Source organism: Electrona antarctica, assembly GCF_951216825.1.
Source record: "Electrona antarctica genome assembly, chromosome: 5".
Lineage (NCBI taxonomy): Eukaryota > Metazoa > Chordata > Actinopteri > Myctophiformes > Myctophidae > Electrona > Electrona antarctica.
This window is the reverse complement of record NC_136810.1, coordinates 47,780,096-47,799,297: the sequence shown is the minus strand read 5'-3', so window position 1 is coordinate 47,799,297 and position 19,202 is coordinate 47,780,096. Positions and strand designations below refer to the sequence as shown.

The 19,202-nt window shown below is 43.6% G+C and overlaps 1 protein-coding gene across 1 annotated transcript in view; it reads right to left on the bottom strand.

Annotated features, from left to right (window-relative positions):
- LOC306924015 (low-density lipoprotein receptor-related protein 5-like) overlaps positions 1 to 19,202 on the bottom strand; it is a gene marked incomplete at its 3' end in the record, with an annotated part of 33,161 nt that overhangs the window by 818 nt on the left and 13,141 nt on the right. Inside the window, exons 2-6 of the mRNA XM_079502358.1 lie at positions 15,487 to 15,687; positions 11,569 to 11,785; positions 6,245 to 6,313; positions 5,002 to 5,130; positions 277 to 473 (exon numbers count right to left, since the gene is read on the bottom strand). Coding sequence (XP_079358484.1) covers positions 277 to 473; positions 5,002 to 5,130; positions 6,245 to 6,313; positions 11,569 to 11,785; positions 15,487 to 15,687 — 813 coding nt within the window. The remainder of the gene's footprint in view (positions 1 to 276; positions 474 to 5,001; positions 5,131 to 6,244; positions 6,314 to 11,568; positions 11,786 to 15,486; positions 15,688 to 19,202) is intronic.

Genomic DNA, 19,202 nt, shown 5'->3' with positions numbered 1-19,202 from the left:
TTGCATTTGCTTTTCCACATCCTGTCAACACTTCTTCCAGTTTCAAAATGTTATGATTAATGACGTCAGACTGACGTCTGTCTCAACGTCAGTCTGTCTCGACGTCAGTCCATACCGTGTATCTTTCTTTACATCCATTAGAACAATCGGTCTATTTCTCTCTCTATCCAAACAAACATACAGGAAACTGCTGTCTCTGTTATGCGCACGCACGCACGCACGCATGCACGCACGCACGCACGCACGCACGCACGCACGCACACACACACCACTTACTATAGGGCTGTCTCTGCGGCCCCAGGACTTGGATGTCCATGGGCGAGTAGATGCCGCTGAGTATCTCCCGGGTCTTGTCTCCGCTGTGTTTGTTGCAGGCGTGAATGGAGCGTGTCTGCCAGTCCGTCCAGTACAGCGTCTCATCGGACAGCGTCAAGGCAAACGGATGGGTCAGCGTGCCCTCCACCACGGTCTCACTGGGAGAGGGTGAAAACAAGAGCACACTTTTAGTTAGATGCTGTGTGTGTGCGTGTGCGTGTGCGTGTGCGTGTGTGTGTGTGTGTGTGTGTGTGTGTGTGTTTGCTTAACCACTAACAACCTATTTTGTGTGATAAAAAGAAAATATAAATAGTGAAAACAGCCCAGTGTACAAGCTCTGTAACTTTTGGGCCAATAACAACATGACCAAAATAGGGAAGCCAAGTTCAAAGTGATAAGAAAGTGTCACATCAATCAACATTTAGATGGAGGGAAAGAAAACATGAAGCATTGTTTTAGGTTTTATTTATATATCTCAGAAAACTTGTGGGTTTTTGAATTGTGGTTTAGAACAGTGCATGGTTCTCAGACATAGAATATACATCGGCTACTTTTGAAAAAAATTGAAAAATCTTGAAAGTGTGTCAATTTAGAATCTTATTCTTCTGCCTCTGAGGAAAGCAAAATACATGGTACTGATTTATAGGCCTGCTGGATTAGAAGGCCTTTGTAGAATGGGTCTCGGGTCTGCATTTTCTGTTTTGCCTAGAAGTGGAGAACTGATTGTTGGGCGCATGTATGTACAGTGTACTCTGCAGGCCAAAGAGCACACCTTTCGTATGTCACTGATCACATGGCCCTAACCAGCAATTCGCCACTTCTAGGCAAAACAGTAGGGGGGGGGCTTCTAATTTACACACACATAACTCTAAGGCAGTGGTTCTCAAACCTTTTCATGTCAAGAACCCCAAAAATTGACACTAATTAGCCCGCGGACGGCTCTAGCAGTGATTCTCAACCCAATGGCATTTCTATCTCTGGGACCCCCAATATATATTGTAAAATCAATGTTAATTTAACACACCCATAAGGATCCATTTGGTTCCTAACTATCTCTAATTTACCTAGGGTACCCTCAAGTACCCCTAGGGGTCCCCGGGCCCAACTTTGAGAACCACTGCTCTATAAGGTATATTAATCCCATAGTTCAATGTTGAAAATGAGTGGCATTGCCCTTTAAATGGCTTAAAAGGCGAGTAAAAATCAGTTCCAGAGTCAGAGTTTATTTTAGTAACACATGCAGGCAAACATACAGACAGACAGACAGACAGACAGACAGACAGGCAGGCAGGCAGGCAGGCAGGCAGACAGACAGACAGACAGACAGACAGACAGACAGACAGACAGACAGACAGACAGACAGACAGACAGACAGACAGACAGACAGACAGACAGACAGACAGACAGACAGACAGACAGACAGACAGACAGACAGACAGACAGACAGACAGACAGACAGACGCGCGCCTACGTGCGCACGCACACATACTTGGACGGAGGTTCAAAGGAGGCTTGTGTTTAGAATATCAATACTGCAGAAACCTGCCTTCATCAATCATGGTTTTAAGTCTCGCTACGTGCAGCGTCTGTGTGCGCGAGTGTGTGTGAGACGTGTGTGTTGTAATAACGTGTGTGTGGAGAGGGCCAACATAGGTTTAGGTGAAAAAACATTAACTAGCTCCAGATTTCACTGCTCCGCTGCGTTTCAGTGCGTGCGTGCGTGCGTGCGTGCGTGCGTGCGTGCGTGCGTGCGTGCGTGCGTGTGTGTTGTGTGTAGTAGTTATTAAAAAAATACAGCAAATAGTTTCATTACTCAGAGCTGTCAGACACATTCAGATGAAAAGGGCCTCTCTCTCTCTCTCTCTCTCTCTCTCTCGCCCTCGGTTCTCATCTCCCTCTCTCTATTTAACACTTTCTTATTCTATCAATGTTTTATTCTCTCTCTCTCTCTTTCTCTCTCTCTCTGTGTACTGATCAATGAGCCTATACTCCTATCACCATGACAACACGTGTGCCCAAAACTGTGCTGCATTGCAGTGGTTCTCAAAGTGGGGTCCAGGGGCCCCCCAGGGCGGGGTCCTTGAGGGGGGAGGGGGGGTCCCCCCAAAAACATGTGTTACTATAGTATGTTTTAGATCATTAGCCGATATTCAAGCTCACAACCTGTCAAACTGCTGCCCATTGTGAGATTGTAGATCTGCTATTTTGGATTTATTTTTGTTTTTTGGCTTGAAACATTGTGGGAGATTTTGAATACTTCTCTAAGGTCGGTCCCTGCTGGCACCAAATCTTTTCAAAATGGGGTCAGAGGAGGCCAAGTACATAATTTGGGGGTCCTTGACATGAAAATGTTACGGCAGTTCCGTGACCGCGGAGAGCAAAGGTCCGTTTTTCAATGGATTTGTAGTCTAGGAGGGTTATTAAACAAATTGAGCCCCCATGTAAATCGCAAAAATGCGGGGAAAATTCATGAGAGCCCCAAATCCATATGGCCACCATCAAAAACATGTTAAGGCACAATAAGGCAAAATTACCTCAAATTCATTCTGCTTTCAGTAGCATGTAATGTGTCAAACTACTAAACTAGGGGGTTTTCAGGATTCTGAATCCATTCCAAGCATTAGTTTTGCACAAAAAACACTCCTTGGGCTAAAAACAGCCATAGCCGTCCTCACAAATGTGCTGAGGTCAGCACATTTGAGCACATTTGGGCAAGTGGCTATGGCCGTTTTTAGCCCAAGGAGTGTTTTTTGTGCAAAACTAATGCTTGGAATGGATTCAGATGACACATCCATTGAGAAACGGACCTTTGCTCTCTGTGGTCACGGAACTGCCGTAAACGACCCAACTAATTGCTGTATTGTATGTAGATGTGACAATAGACGCTGTTTAACCTTACTAGAGGTTTGGGCCGCTAACAAGTAAACAAGTGTAATAACAAACCATTACTTCATTGCATTGCATTAGTTTGCATTGCACTTCAAACATAAAGGTTCAGAAATGCTGCTGGTAAAATGAAATCCTAAAATGAAATGAAATGATTGTGATTGCTGACCGATGACTAACAGTAACGGCACTGACCTACAGTACACAGTACAAGAGAGTATGCAGAAACCATCCGAAATGTTTTCCAATGCTCCGAGGGCTGCATGAACTGCGGGGCCAAAGTCAACGTTGTACGATTATGAGTCCTTGAGAATTATTCCTGTATATGTCGGCCCACTAGCAGCAGTGTGTTGCAAAAGTCTGTCTGAAGTAAGAGTCTACCGTCTATCTAACAGACTGACTTTTGCAACACACTGCTGCTGTCCAAGAGGCCAAGAGTTTAACTAGGCTACTTGAACTGAAATACACAGTACAGTATACTGACTGCATGCCTTGCCTAGTCAGATAGATCAATGTTAGAATTGACCTATGATGACTACCTACTATAGTTACATAGATGTGTGTAATGTGTCCATTGCGTCATCTTGCCTCTATGTGTGTGTGTGTGTGTGTGTGTGTGTGTGTGTGTGTGTGTGTGTGTGTGTGTGTGTGTGTGAGAGAGAGCGAGCCTGTCTATTAGAGCTGCATCACGTTCTCCCCCTTTTATGTTATTCACATGTGCAATCGGTTTTAACGCAATCAATATGTGGATAGGGGGGGGGGGGGCAGACATTGCGAGAATAAAAAGCAAATCTGGCCGTACAATGAGAATTGCATAGGGGCGGGGGAGGGGGGTGCGGTTGGAAATAGGGAGAAAGGTAAAATATTGAGACAGAGAGGGGGGAGTGGATGGGAGACCAATAGACAGAGAGACACAGAGAAGATGATTGGAATAGATGTCTACCCAATCAGGGGGGGGAGGGGGGGGGGGCAAGAAAGGCAGCATTGGAGTGGCAGGGGTCAATCAGAATGAGAACGATAGGGAGAGAGAGAGAGAGAGAGAGAGAGAGAGAGAGAGAGAGAGGCCATAGGACTGAGTATGGGCTGAGTGTGTTTTCATTGGGGCCTCCCTCCACACCAGAGCTGTGTTTGTGTTGGACAACTCTCACATACTCTCGTTCTCTCGTTCTCTCTCTCTCTCTCTCCATTCCTTTCTCACTTTCTCTCCTCCGCTGTGTCCCGCCTGCCCTGTTTCTCTCGCCCTCTCCTCCTACTGTACTAGCACTCCCTCTCTCTCTTCTTCTTCTGCTCCTCTCTTCATCCTTTGCCTCACACACACACACACACACACACTCACACGCACATTCCTCCTCTACCTCCATTAGCATGTGTGTTATGATGGAGGTTCAACAGGGTTAGTGTGAGTTCAGAGTCCATCTGTGGGACATCAACAAGAGGGCCATATAGGTAGCGAGTGTGTGTGTGTGTGTGTGTGTGTGTGTGTGTGTGTGTGTGTGTGTGTGTGTGTGTGTGTGTGTGTGTGTGTGTGTGTGTGTGTGTGTGTGTGTGTGTGTGTGCGTGTGTGAGCGTGCGTGTAGTACATACAAGTGGATCTTTGAAAAAGTAGCCGCACTCAAATACACATTGCATCCTTCTCGCATCGCATATTTTTCCTCAAAGTAAAACATCTCTCAGATTTTCCCTCTCAGTCTCTCTCACACCCATAACATGCACACACACACACACACACACACACACACACACACACACACACACCACACACACACACACACACACACACACACACACACACACGCTTACCGTGAAGATCCATCCAGGTTAGCTCTGTGGATGAAGCTGAGCTTGGCGTCGGCCCAGTACAACTTCTGCTCCACCAAGTCTATCGTCAGACCATTAGGCCAGTATATATCCACGTCCACGATCACTTTCCTATGGAGAGAGAGAGGACCATTAGGCCAGTATATACCCACGTCCACGATCACTTTCCTATGGAGAGAGAGAGGACCATTAGGCCAGTATATATCCACGTCCACTATCACTTTCCTATGGAGAGAGAGAACCATTAGGCCAGTATATATCCACGTCCACTATCACTTTCCTATGGGGAGAGAGAACCATTAGGCCAGTATATATCCACATCCACGATCACTTTCCTGTTGGACACAGACAGAGAAAGAGATAATCAAAATTAGCTCACAATTTTTTTTCCAAACTCTAGAAAAACAATTTTGTTATGTGACATCCACAAAGAACGCATCGATCTGCAAGGACCTCCACACTGTGTTATTACACACGCAGTGTGATGGCTGACAATGTCTCCCATGTGTGGTGTGGACGTCAAAGAACATCATGTGCCTGCATGGAAAGCACTGAGGCAAACCGCTGATCACAGGCAATAAAATGACAAAAATACCCAGAGAAAATATACTCCAAGGACCTTCCGCTCCCACAAACAACAAGACATACAGTACATCATTGAGCAAAAAAAGAGAAATATCTTCTGATCCGGAACACATTTTTATTTGCGATGTCGTGCGCGGGAAATAGCCGATCTACAAGCTCACAGCACTGTTTTTGTGAGCTGTTTTTGGTGTGTGACACTGTCACCACATACAACACAGTGTATCGAGCCCATAACCCATTCAGGAGGGCCCTGGAGGGGAACCCCTTTTGGTGATCTACAAGCTCACAGCGTGGCTGAGTGCCGCACTACGAGCTTGTAGATCTGCTGGTTTTGAAAAATCGTGAAAATGTGGCGCAAATCTTTGAATATATATTCTTTCAGAGCAAACGTTTTTAACTCAAATCTTTGCTTGTGGGGCGGTCCCTCGAACTACACATTTTCAGATGGGGTTCAGCTGCCTCTTACATCAATTTTTTGGGTTCCTTGACATGAAATATTGAACACCACTGATATAGAAACATAGGTATTTCAGGATTTAGAAGACATTTTAAAAAATTGTCGTCAGGCCAAAATGGGTTAAACAGACAGGCAGGCAAACAAAGGACTGCTAGGCTCGTTAGCGTTGATAGAACACAGTACCTGTTGCTGCCGTCCATGCCAGCGCGCTCTATCCTCGGCTCCTCCCCCCAATCGGTCCAATACATGTAGCTGGAAACAGGAAGAGAATGGGGAGAACATGAGTTTTACCAAAGATTTTTGATATTATGAAGATATATGATCTCGGTTGGAGCCACTAGAGGCGAAATGCACTACAAATCCTACACAATTTGGTCTCCTAAGTAGGCGTGGTTTGCTTCTCCCCCGACAGATTTGTTTACAGCCTACTGCTGCACAAAGTTTTGGCATTGTGACATAGTCAATCAAACATTGTCTTTATATAGGAAAGCTTTTATTTTTTCAGGTGTTGTGAATGACCTGATTGTGAATGTGAACGTTAGCACAGTGCACACTGATGTAGGAGAAATAACATGGCAAATGTCATGATTCCCAAATCAGCCCCCATCAACCAAGACAGTGACAGAAAATGACATTATTAAGCATTGGAACACACATTTTATTTCACTTTTAATATGTCCATTCATTTTACCAAAGATTTTTGATATTATGAAGATATATGATCTCTGTTGGAGCCACTAGAGGCGAAATGGACTACAAATCCTACACAATTTGGTCTCCTAAGTAGGCGTGGTTTGCACTTTTAATATGTCCATTAATTTCACATTATAATATTCACATCTAAAATATAGGGCCAGTCAAAGCCCTCTATGTGTCGTCCGTCACACCGCAGATGGACAGAGAGACACTTCAGATATATTCCCAAATCTCGCGAGAGTGTGTTGCTGCAGGCATAGAGAAAGGTCGACAACAAAGTAGATTTTCTCCTGATTTGTCTCGCTAAAGAAAGCCATTTTAGTATGAACATCTTGTAAATATTGTGTGCCTTGTGATGATTGGGTCCAATATTTAGTTCAGTGACCATGGAATGGAATTAACCCAATCTGGGCGGGAACCCCTTGGTGTTTTAACTAAGCATTATGTAATACTTTAGCTATTGAAAAATAGCAGATCTACAAGCTCATAGAGCTTGTAGGTCTGCTATTTTTGAAAAATCGTGAAAATGCGGCACAAATCTTTGAATATATATATTCTTTCAGAAGACTTTTTTTTCTTTTATTTCGACGTCAGGCCTAAATGAGTGAAGGAATGATTCAGAAGCTGTGTTGTGTGTGCCCTCACGCGGCTTCTACCGGTTCTCGCGAGAGATGGCAAGCGAGAAGGGACAACTTTAGTCTGTAGCTGGGATAAGCACAGTAACCACAACAGCAACACTGGCCATAGTGGTGCCTCATGGCCAGCGCAGCGTAAACAAGACTATCAAGCAGACGATACACATAATATGGATACAATAACCGTAGCTCCATAACTGTATATGACCAATAGTTCGTTAGTATAAATATATATATGGAAATAGCTACAAGTACACATATATATATTTATCCAACCATAACCATGAAATAAATAACAATACCAGAAATAACAATCATAATAAACGGCTCGCCGTTACACTCCTGTCTGTCTGGCCATTTGAAAGTTCTGGTACGTCGCTGTTATTGTAATGTGGTGAACTCTGCTGGAGAGAGCAGCTACTTTCCACGCAGATACTCCACTGTAAGTAGAAGGATTTACAATAACAACTCCCCCAATCTACTGTATGAATTACTGGGAAGGACGGGAGAGAACTAGAGAGAGAGACAGAGAAAGAGAAGACGAAAAGAAAAGCAGCCACTCGGCTCTCGTTCCTGCATCAATGTGTCAGGAGAAAATGTACTAAATACTTTATTTCTTTTGCCTTTATTTCTCTATTTTATCCCATTAAGACCTGAACGCATCTGTGACACTTTCAACTGTGACAGCTTTTAACCACTATTAACCATTATTTTAAACTTTGGCTGTTCAAAAATAGCAGATACAAAAGCTCACAGCACGGCCCGAAGATCTGCTATTTTCAAAAACCTCCCTGAAATCATTTTTTGGGGGTCATTGACGATTATGCAAACTACTGAAAAAAGAAAAAGAATCTGAAAAATGTCAGGATTTAGAAGATATTTTATAGAATGGTCTTAATGGGTTAATTTCTGTCCGTCCAGCTATCCTCTCGATTTTTCTTCCCACTCTTGCTTTCCAGTCATTCTGTCTCATTTTACATTTTATTTATTTCTTTAAAAAAAATGATACAACGATTTTGTAACCCTTTGTTTTTCAGGCTCACTGGCTGGTCAGGGGGAGGCAGTTTTAGAGACCAGGTTTACTGCATGTTTTTTTGTGAGGGTACCTACCATAGGGGACACGGGGAGAACATGCAAACTCCACACAAAAAGGCCCTTTTGCCAACCTTCCTAAGATATGGGCCCTGATGACGCGGAGCAGAGAACACGACCCCAGTGCCCACAGCGTCCCCGGCGGGAATCGAACCCAGGACATTCTAGCTGTGAGGCGACAGCGCTATTTATTTCATTCCATTATTCCAGCCATTCTTATAAGAGTACTGTCAGTGTGTATACTTTTTAAAAAGATGATGTATAAAAAGAGAGCAGAATTCAAACTCAAAAACCTAAAGAGTACATGGAATTGAAATTTGACCACCATAACAGACAAAATACGATAAATAGCAACTGTGTTTTGTATTGTAAACAATCACATAATATACATTGTGTGTGTGTGTGTGTGTGTGTGTGTGTGTGTGTGTGTGTGTGTGTGTGTGTGTGTGTGTGTGTGTGTGTGTGTGTGTGTGTGTGTGTGTGTGTGTCACGCACGCTGACACAGTTTTAGAGTAACAGACAGATCAGCATTCCTTTGGCCAGTGGGGTAGAAACAACAATTACAGCTCAGGAAACCCGAGGGAGGGAGGGCGAGAGAGATAGAGAGATAGAGGGAGACAGATAGAGAGAGAGAGAGAGAGAGAGAGAGAGAGAGAGAGAGAGAGAGAGAGAGAGAGAGAGAGAGAGAGTGGGGGGGGGGGTCTACTCTTAGTCATTAGCACAACTAACATCTGAAGGAAATGTGATCAAAAGTACCAAAAAAGACAACCACACACACACACACGTGCACGTGCACGCATTCACCACGGACGGACGGATGGACAGACGCACACACAGGCACACACACACACACAGGCACACACACACACACACACACACACACACACACACACACACACACAGTTTGTATTTAAAAGTAAACACATAAAACGATGCCTCTCGAGGGTCTCCCTATTGAGGTCCTCGAGGCACGTCTCACTGGGAGGAGACCCCCGGGCAGACCAGTTACTAATGTTGCTCTGGAAAGGAAAATCTGGAGCTCTCTGGTGGAGCTGTTGCCCCCGCGACCCGACTACGGATAAGCGGTTGAAGATGGATGGATGGGTCTTTTGAGATTTCAATTGGGTCGCCAAAATGTTCTTTCTGCATATTTATTAATTTGTTGGGTGCAAGTGGCCAGTCCAGGCCTGGTTCTGAATAAGTATATCATCTGGATATCCTCTGCTCAGTAAAGCAAGCATTTTGCTACAAAACAAAGAAATCGATGCTACATGTGATCTATTCAATCTGTATTGCGTTAATTATCAAATGTCATATATATATATATATCTATCTATATATATGTTGTGTGTGTAATATTCAAGGTTAGGTTAGGTTGTACTTTATTGTTACATCTTGTGTACAGGTACATAAGAGTAAAACGTATTTGTGTTTGGCTTCCTTAATGCAGCAGCAGATAGATAGCATAACATTCAAATATCATATTGGGAATTGGGTTGCCTGGTTTTTAAATCTTAAAAAACTCACGCACGCACGCAAACCTGTTTAAACTAGAAGCAGCGTTGAGCAACACCAGGTTACAAGGAGAGTGTTTTATTAAGGTTATTACTGTTCTATACCAGGCCAGAGTGCCTGCATGGTTGGCAACCACAATGCAACGTGGACATTATTGGAATATCCAGCGGTCACATTAGAGTAAAAATCACTACATTTGATATGACAACTAGTGATCTCTCCCTTTGATGGTCAAATAAAGGCCATATTAACTCGGGGTCCAGAAACAGTTGTGCTTGTTGTTCCCTGGAGTTAATCAGTGACAGACAGACAGGCTGGTCTGAAGTTCACATCCAGGGTAAAGGGCTATTCTTCAGCTGTAATATCCTCTCTGTTCTATTCTCTTCTATTCCAAGAGGAGTAAATCTATCAGCACAAATAAATCCATCAGAAGAAGGGCAGGTTTTATATGCTGACATATAGTGTTTCCACACACACACACACACACACACACACACACACACACACACACACACACACACACACACACACACACACACACACACACACACACACACACACACACACACACACACACACACACACACACACACACACACACAGTCCATATTGAGAGTATGGAAATGTCAGTGTGAGGTTAAGCACAACAGGGGAAGGAAACGCTCAGCTAACAAATACGCTCGTCAACTTTTCGATTGGACTGGTTTCCTTTGGGCTCTCTCTCTCTCCCTGCATCTTAATGCACCCACCGTCCGCTGTCTGCCAATATATACATTATGTCCCATTATATGATCAAATAAAGAATAAGATTCATCAAATGATTAATTGACATAATATAACATTAATTAGTCTCCTGCTTCCTTGCGTGCATGTGCATCTTAAGCCCGATAATCTTATATTTAATAAAACAACTGGTCTACAAGCCCAAAACGTGTTACAATGTGACACATTGAGAGCTTGTAGATCTGCTATTTTCACTATTTTTTGAAAAGGTTTGAACATCACGTGTTCGCCTATACGGACGGACGAACATGCCCAAATTGGGGACGCCAGGGTTGAACTAGTTAAATTAGCACTCAGGACATTTATACAGTGCAACATTAGAGTTGTCTGCCAGAACAGGGGCAGCAGCCACTGCGTTAATATACCCTGCCATGTCATGATTTATGGCTTCATGTGTGCAGGCGGCTCCAGGCGGCCTTGGCAAAGACTCAACAAGTGTGTTGAGTGTCTCTGCTGGTGGGTTATGACACCGTCATGGCATGCAAGGTATTGTTCATAGTGGTGGAAAACACTGTCTCAGTGCTTCCATGACTCTTGTCCCAACGGATGTGAATGCACGTATGCTATACATAGAGAGTATAAATACATACCGATTCAGGGATGTCTTAGGACCCCCACCCTAAGACATAATTACAGTGTGTGTGACGTGTGCGTGCGTGCGTGCGTGCGTGCGTGCGTGCGTGAGTGCGTGCGTGCGTGCGTGCGTGCGTGCGTGCGAGCCACATGCGTGTGTGTGTGCCGCGTGCGTGTGTACGTACGTGCCGTGCACACATGTGTTCTGCTTACCGATGAGCAGGGTTGAGTGCTATCGCCCGTGGCTGGTCCAGGTCCAGCCAGAACAGGACTTTCCGCGAGGTTCCGTCCAGGTTTGCTACTTCAATCCGATTGGTCTCGGAGTCTGTCCAATACAACTTCCTTCCCAGCCAGTCGCATGCGAGCCCATCGGGACTGTCCAGTCCAGAGACGACTACAGCCTGGCCCGTTCCTAGTGCCTCTTTCAGTGCTATGGATAGAGAGAGAAAGAGAGAAGTGTTAGTGTCACAAAATAGTACTGGATGTTTAGGGCGGCGAGTAAGTATTGTTTTACTATCCATCACGTTATATTTATGGCGACAGGCAGCAGGAAAGCTGAATGGGAGAGGACAGCATAGGATAGACCAGAACAGTGGTTTCAAAACCATTTCAGGTCACGTTTGCCCAGGACCCAAACTAGTGAGTGTGCGGAGCCTCCCTTTCTTTTTTCATATTCTTCATTGTGACTCCAGCACCTCACCCAGGTCTACTGGCAGATGAGCGGTGGTTTTGAGTGGTGCTAGCCACTCCTATAGACAGCAATGTGTGTCCGTATGTCCGAGTAAGTCTCTATGTCTGAGTACGGAAATAGCGTTTGTTGACCACCAAGTGTCACTGTTGTCACTGCGCGCATGCACACACACACACACACACACACACACACACACACACACACACACACACACACACACACACACACACACACACACACACACACACACACACACACACACACACACACACACACACACACACACACACACACACACACACACCAGGGATGAGAGCTTGTACAGTACAGTACAGTACAGTACAGTACAGTACAGTACAGTACAGTACAGTACAGTACAGTACAGTACAGTACAGTACAGTACAGTACAGTACAGTACAGTACAGTACAGACAGGTCTGATTTTTTCACTTGTTGTTAGAGTGTCTATTTTCAAAATTCTTGCTTCTTTCTTATATTATTTGACAATCTATTTGGCCAATGTTTGACCAGTTTTGTATAGTTTGTTAATTACTTTTAATGCAGTAATTGACATGTTTTTCTTTCTTTCTTGATATTAACCCATTTTGACCTGAGGTCAGATTCTAAAAATGTCTTCTACATCCTGACAGTTTTCTGAAAAAGCTATGTTTCTATGTCAGTCGTTCTTCGATCTTTCAAAAATAGCAGATCTACAAGCTCGTAGCGCGCCACTCGGTGGCGCGCTATGAGCTTGTAGATCTGCTATTTTTCAATAGCTAAAGCATAACATAATGCTAACACCAAAAGGGGTTCCCGCCCAAAATGGGTTAAAAACATCCGAAAAGTCCGTAAATTGTCTCTTCACTGGACCGCCCTCAAAATCACGTGGGGACCCCGACTCCCGACTCCCACGCTGAGAGAGAACCACTGCAATAGTAGACTATTGTACTACTGGTAGCACGCCGCGTGTCTATATGTGTGTCTATATAAACACAGCCTGGTTAATATCCCACCAGAGTCTGGTGTTTTTCTACGAGGGCCAGTTTATATTGATAGCAATACAGTTTGGAATGCACAGTCCCCCCATGCTCTGTTTAACCCATTTTGGGCGGGAACCCCTGTTGGTGTTAGCATTATGTTATGCTTTAGCTATTGAAAAATAGCAGATCTACAAGCTCATAGCGCGCCACCGAGTGGCGCGCTACGAGCTTGTAGGTCTGCTATTTTTTAAAAATCGAAGAACGACTGACATAGAAACATAGGTTTTTCAGAAAACTGTCAGGATGTAGAAGACATTTTTAGAATCTGATCTCAGGTCAGAATGGGTTAAAGACACAAAGTATTAAGTCAATGCAACAAGTCAAGCCTGCTAGAGAGGACAGTGTTTCTGTATGCTCTGGACTGTCAGGACTGTTTCCAGCCTGTTTAGAGACAATCAGTATCAGACTTACTAAGACAGTGGTTCCCAAACTTCTTCACGTCGAGGACTCCCAAATTGACACTAATTAGCCCGCGGACCACCATTAGAAAAGATATGCCAGGGACGCCCATAAGAGAGCATTTTTATGGCTCTATAGCAGTGATTATTCTCAACCATTTCATTTAAAGGACTCTCAGTTTGATATGCAACAGGCTACGGACCCCCATTTAATGGCATTTCTATCTCTGAGACCCCAATTTGTATTGTAAAATCACTGTTAATTTAACTCTGAGAGTGTAGAAATGGAACCAAATTGACTCTTTAGGGTCCCATTTGTACACTCTCAGAGTTACAGACCCATAAGGGCCCATTTGGTTCAAAAACTATCATTTAGCTGGGGACCCCCTGGAACTGCCTCAAGGACCCCTGGGGGTCCCCGGAGCCCACTTTTGGAACCACTGTACTAAGACATTGGGCGATCAATCTTCACAGCAAACATCAAAGCAAATCCAAATTTGGATTATAGTCCTGTCACAATTATTACATAATCGTCTAATTGCAATTATGTTTGCATAACCGTCATAAACCTTTACCATGTTGAAAAAGCGTATATGTATTCTACGTCCGAGCATAGACATGGTAACGCCCCGCATGCCTCTGATTGGCCTACCGACACTGCCCGTCTTGCCCCAATATGGTCTCACCAGACTGTCCTCCGAGACGCGAAGTTACTCCATGGTGGGAAAGTACAAGAGAATGACAGCTTGGCACGCGCAACAGTAACTTGTAACTTTTATTTTTGTAGAAGAGGCAAACTAATATTGTTTATGCCGTTTGCTTTGATTGAATGATTGATTGAACACATATTTGTATGATTTGATTTGGGTGTGTTCTAAATTAAAGTGTTAGTGTTGATTATCGTGTATTAATCTAATTATAGTAAACTAATACTATTATACTAAAAAAGATAAAAGATCAAGGGAAAAGAGACCTTTTTACAGTACAATAATGTTTCAAGTTTACACTGTACACATGTAAAATAAACGTCATAAACAATATATTAGTTTGCCTCTTCTACAAAACATAAAAGTTACTGTCGCGCGTGCCAAGCTGTCATTCTCTTGTATTATATCGTACTTTCCCACCACAGAGTAACCTTGCGGCAGACTATCCAGCATATAGCTATCCACCTCGGAGGAAAGTCTGGTAAGGCCCTGAGGTCTTCCACTGCTGGCCTGTTCGCTGTGCCTAAAAATGGCAACTAAAAAACACGGTGAAGCAGCTTTCTGCTTCTACGGGCCGGCGGCGTGGAACAAACTCCCATTATACCTTCTACAGGCAGCCTCTAACACTTTTAAAGCACAGCTCAAGACCTACACTCTTGCTTTTATTGATTTAAATTCCTTGTTATTCATGTCCTCACTGTATTGCATTACTGCTATTATTTTAATGTTTTATGCCTTGCTTTTATTTTATTTTTTTCTCCATTGCTCTGTAAAGCACTTTGAGCTGCATTTCATGTCATGAAAGGTGCTATACAAATAAAGTTGTATTATTATTAATTACTGGTATTAAAATGTTATTGCCTTTTTTATGTCCAATCTATTTGTATTTGTATTTAGTTCCTAAAGTTAACATAACTATAACTAAATCTATTTGTTTATGTCCAATCTATTTGTATTTGTATTTAGTTCCTAAAGTTAACATAACTATAACTAAATCTATTTGAAATTAAATAAAAAGGTTACTTTTCAGGATTCAAATTCAAAAATAGCAAAAGATTATTCAGGATTTCAATTCAAATAGAGCAAAAATAGCTGATCTACAAGTTCAAAACGCGTCGCAATGCGACACGTTTTGAACTTGTAGATCGGCTATTTTTGCTACGAAAGTAATATGCATATTGCATATATGTGGCCCTCTGGAGTGAGTGTGGAAATATAGTGGCCCTCTCCATCGTCAAAGTTGCCCATCCCTGTGTCAGAGTGAGTAAGAAGCAGCGAGTAAACGGTGGGTCTTACAGTTGGACGACTGGTTCCAGTGGGTCTGCTTGATGGCCTCCTCGCTGACGTCCGTCCAGAATATCAGGCCCTCCGAGTACAGGAAGTCCACGGCCGCCGCGTCCTCCAGGTCACTGACGACCACCGCCGACTCCCCCCGCACGCCGTCCGCGTCCACCAAACGCACGTCACGCCGATTCGCAAACAGGAGGAGAGGGGAGCCTGGAGACCAGGGAGAAAAGAGAGCACGCGTTATTGTTATTACTTTGGGGAGAGGAGAGGATTGATTGATTCTTGATTGAATACTTTATTACAGTGGGTTTTCAACCAGTGGTCCGGCGCCCACCAGTGGTCCTTGAGGGAGTTCCAGGCGGTCCCCATGCAGCCAAATGATGGAGTTGGTAACCAAATGGACCCTTATAGATCTTTAACTCTTGAGAGCGAAAAATGAAAACCAAATGATTTGGTTTCATTTTACTCTCTCAATAATAATGTCTACACAATTAGAGAATGTAGAAGAATTGTTATTTTGATCAACGTTTGCCAACAGCATTGAATTGTGGACAACATGATCATCTTAACGATAACAAAGTATTCTTCAGTTTTGGGTCTGCGAGGCTAAATCTCATCAAATGGTGGTCCGTGGATCAAATGCCAAATAATTAATGGGCCTTGATATGAAAAAGCTTGAAAACCACTACTTTATTAGACAGAAATGCAAACGGCGCAAGGTACAGTCAGACATTTTTGGGCTAAAAGGATAACACAAAACGAAAGTCTGGGGACTTGTTGTTTCCACTGTTGTCCTATGTATTCAATTCAGCAACATAGGATTAAAAAATATCACACCTGTGTGAAGTGATGGAGAGGCCCCCCATCATAATCATACATCATCATACCGTCATCTCATTCTGGCCAATCACAATTTGCGTCCTCGTTTACACACTTTTGTCTTCAATGTTTGTTTACACAGACCCTCAAAGCTGGACATAGGATCGGGGCTAGCGCCCCTCAAAAATAATACAGAGGAGAGGAGCTATAAAATGGTAAGTGATGCATTTATATAGCACCTTTATCCAAGGCGCTTTACATTTTAGATTACACTTTAGAAGAAAAGGAACCAATCTTTGTTCCTACTCTCACTTATGGTCGTGAAATGTGGATCATTACCAAAGAACGAGTTCATCGATACAAACGGACGAAAATGGGTTTCTCCGGAGGTTGGCTGGCATATCCGTTAGGGATAAGGTTAGAAACTGAGTCATCCATACAAAGGAGCCACTGATCCTTTGTATAGAAAAGGAGCCAGTAGTTGTTTCGGGCATCTCTAGGATGCCTCCTGGTCGCCTACCCAGGGAGACTTTCCAATTAGGGAAGAGGCCACGGGACAGACTGAGGACCAGGTGGTGGGATTATTATCTCCACGCTGGCCTGGGAATGCCTCGGGATCTCCCAGACAGTCCGAGCTGGCTAATGTGGACACAGAAAGGGAAATGTGGGTTTCTCTGCTGGAGCTGCTACCTCCAGCTGCGACCCGACTCTGGATAAGTGGTTGAAGATGATTGGGTGGTAACTGGTAAGGGGCACGTGCCGTGTGATAATAATCAATATAATGTTGTATCACAATGAACAGTGAATTTCAGCAGTGATAATTAACAGTTACCCGGCCACCCCAGTGAAACTACCCGTCAAGGCAGGGCCCAAGAAGTGAAATGAAATGCTACTACAATTTACAATTTAGACATTTAGCAAACGCTCTTAATCCAGAGAGATTAAGCAAGAACAACACATACATGAAAAATAGTCATCAAGAATCATACATAAGCTAAGAACCTAACATCCGTCGAACACTGAAATGTCTATATAATGCAACTATATGCGTATACACTACAGAGTGCAATGTCTACATAAAATGCTATCTAAGTTACATAAATTGAGCCTTTGCATACGCCTATACGGTCGTCGAGGCTAGGGCAAGTGCTGCGGCAAGTGCTACGGGCTAAGATGGAGTGTGGAGCATTGTCGCTGCGTTTTTAGTGAAATGTTCTTCAAGCTTCCCTGCGTCGGCTGATCTGAGCGTAGAGGAGGGCTTGTAGGGTCCGATCAGACTTTGAAGATATGGGGGTGCCATACCTTTGGTTGTTTTAAAGGCCAGCATCAGAGTTTTGTACTCTGTGCGCCTGTGCGGGCAGCAACCGGGAGCCAATGGAGGGAGCGGAGAAGGGGAGAGAGTAGAGACATGTGAGAATTTTGGCTGGTTGAAGACCAAGCGAACTGCGGCATTCTGCATCAATTGGAGAGGCTTAAGTGCGCATGCCGGTAGGCCAGTAAGGAGAGAGTTACAATAGTCAAGTTTTGATATTTAGGGCCACTTGAAAAGTGACCTGTAAACCAGAGAGACAGGGCCTAAAGACTATAGGGGGTATGCGCATGCATAAAGTGAGTCCCAAAGTGAGTTTCATGTTGTTTAACGTAGTTTAATGCAATCAGATAGGACTTTTCCGTTTGGATTTTTGGATGTTGAATCCCCCAAATTAATAATAATAATATAATTATTGAGAATCCAAGAAGAACATTTCTCTGGCACTACTGCATGTCAGCTGAATGTTCACCATTCATGATAGGGGAATTCAGAGAGTTACAAATAAAAGTTAATAAAAAACCTGAATACCAGTCAAACTGAACACGAAACCACTTTCATTGACGTAAATAACCATGAACGGAACATGGGACATAATCCAATTCAAGTCTGTGTCACCACCTGCATAAACCCTGCAGGAATCTTTTTTTCTGTGAAAGAAATCTGACATTAAAGGGTTTAAAATGTAACTATTTTAAGGCAGGAAAATTATAAAACATGTAAATGTTAGATAATGATAATGATAATGATAAAGATAATGTTAAAAGACTTTTTTTATTTATTTTTTCAGGATCATTCTGCAGACAGCAGTAGAAGTTGGCATCCCAGTGACAGAGGCCCGAGCTGACACGATATCTGACACAGGGCCTGTGGTGAGCCCGGTGGTTTGGTCTGGCAGCGTGGCACTGCTGGCATGCTGAGTTCTGGCACCGACATGGCCAACTCTAATTCCCTCAGCAGCACACACACACACACACACACACGCTCGCACACACACACACGCTCGCACACACACACGCTCGCTCGCTCGCACACACACACACACACACACACGCTCGCACACACACACGCGCGCGCACGTGCGCAGCCTCGCACGCACACAGCTGTCAGTCACAAGGACAACCTTCCAATCTCCACAAGAGGCACATTTTTCAACAAAGAGGAAGAAAAATAGCTGTATTGTCTTGACTGAGTGACAACCGTGGGTTTCTTTTCTGGTTTGTTTTCTTTTAGTTTTTGGGCTGTTTTTTACTCGAGGCTCATATGGGACTTACTCAGCATTTAGAGGACTGTGTTAACTTTGAATCCAAGCCAGAAAATACACAACAAGAAGTGTAAAAAGACTGTGAACCAGTTCGAATCTTGTCAAAATTGTCATTTAGCCAAATTTTGTCTTTTGCCCTTTTCATTTTTTTTGTGGGATAACTACTTTATTATTACTTTGTTATTGATCCCTTATGTGTCTCTGAAATGGCTTATTAAAATGTGAGCATTTTTGTCAGTGGCACTTGTAGTTATTACGTGTAATAAAGGTGTATGTGTGACATCTGTGTTTGCATGTATCAGACAGCTTGAGTGCCGCACACACCAGAGCACA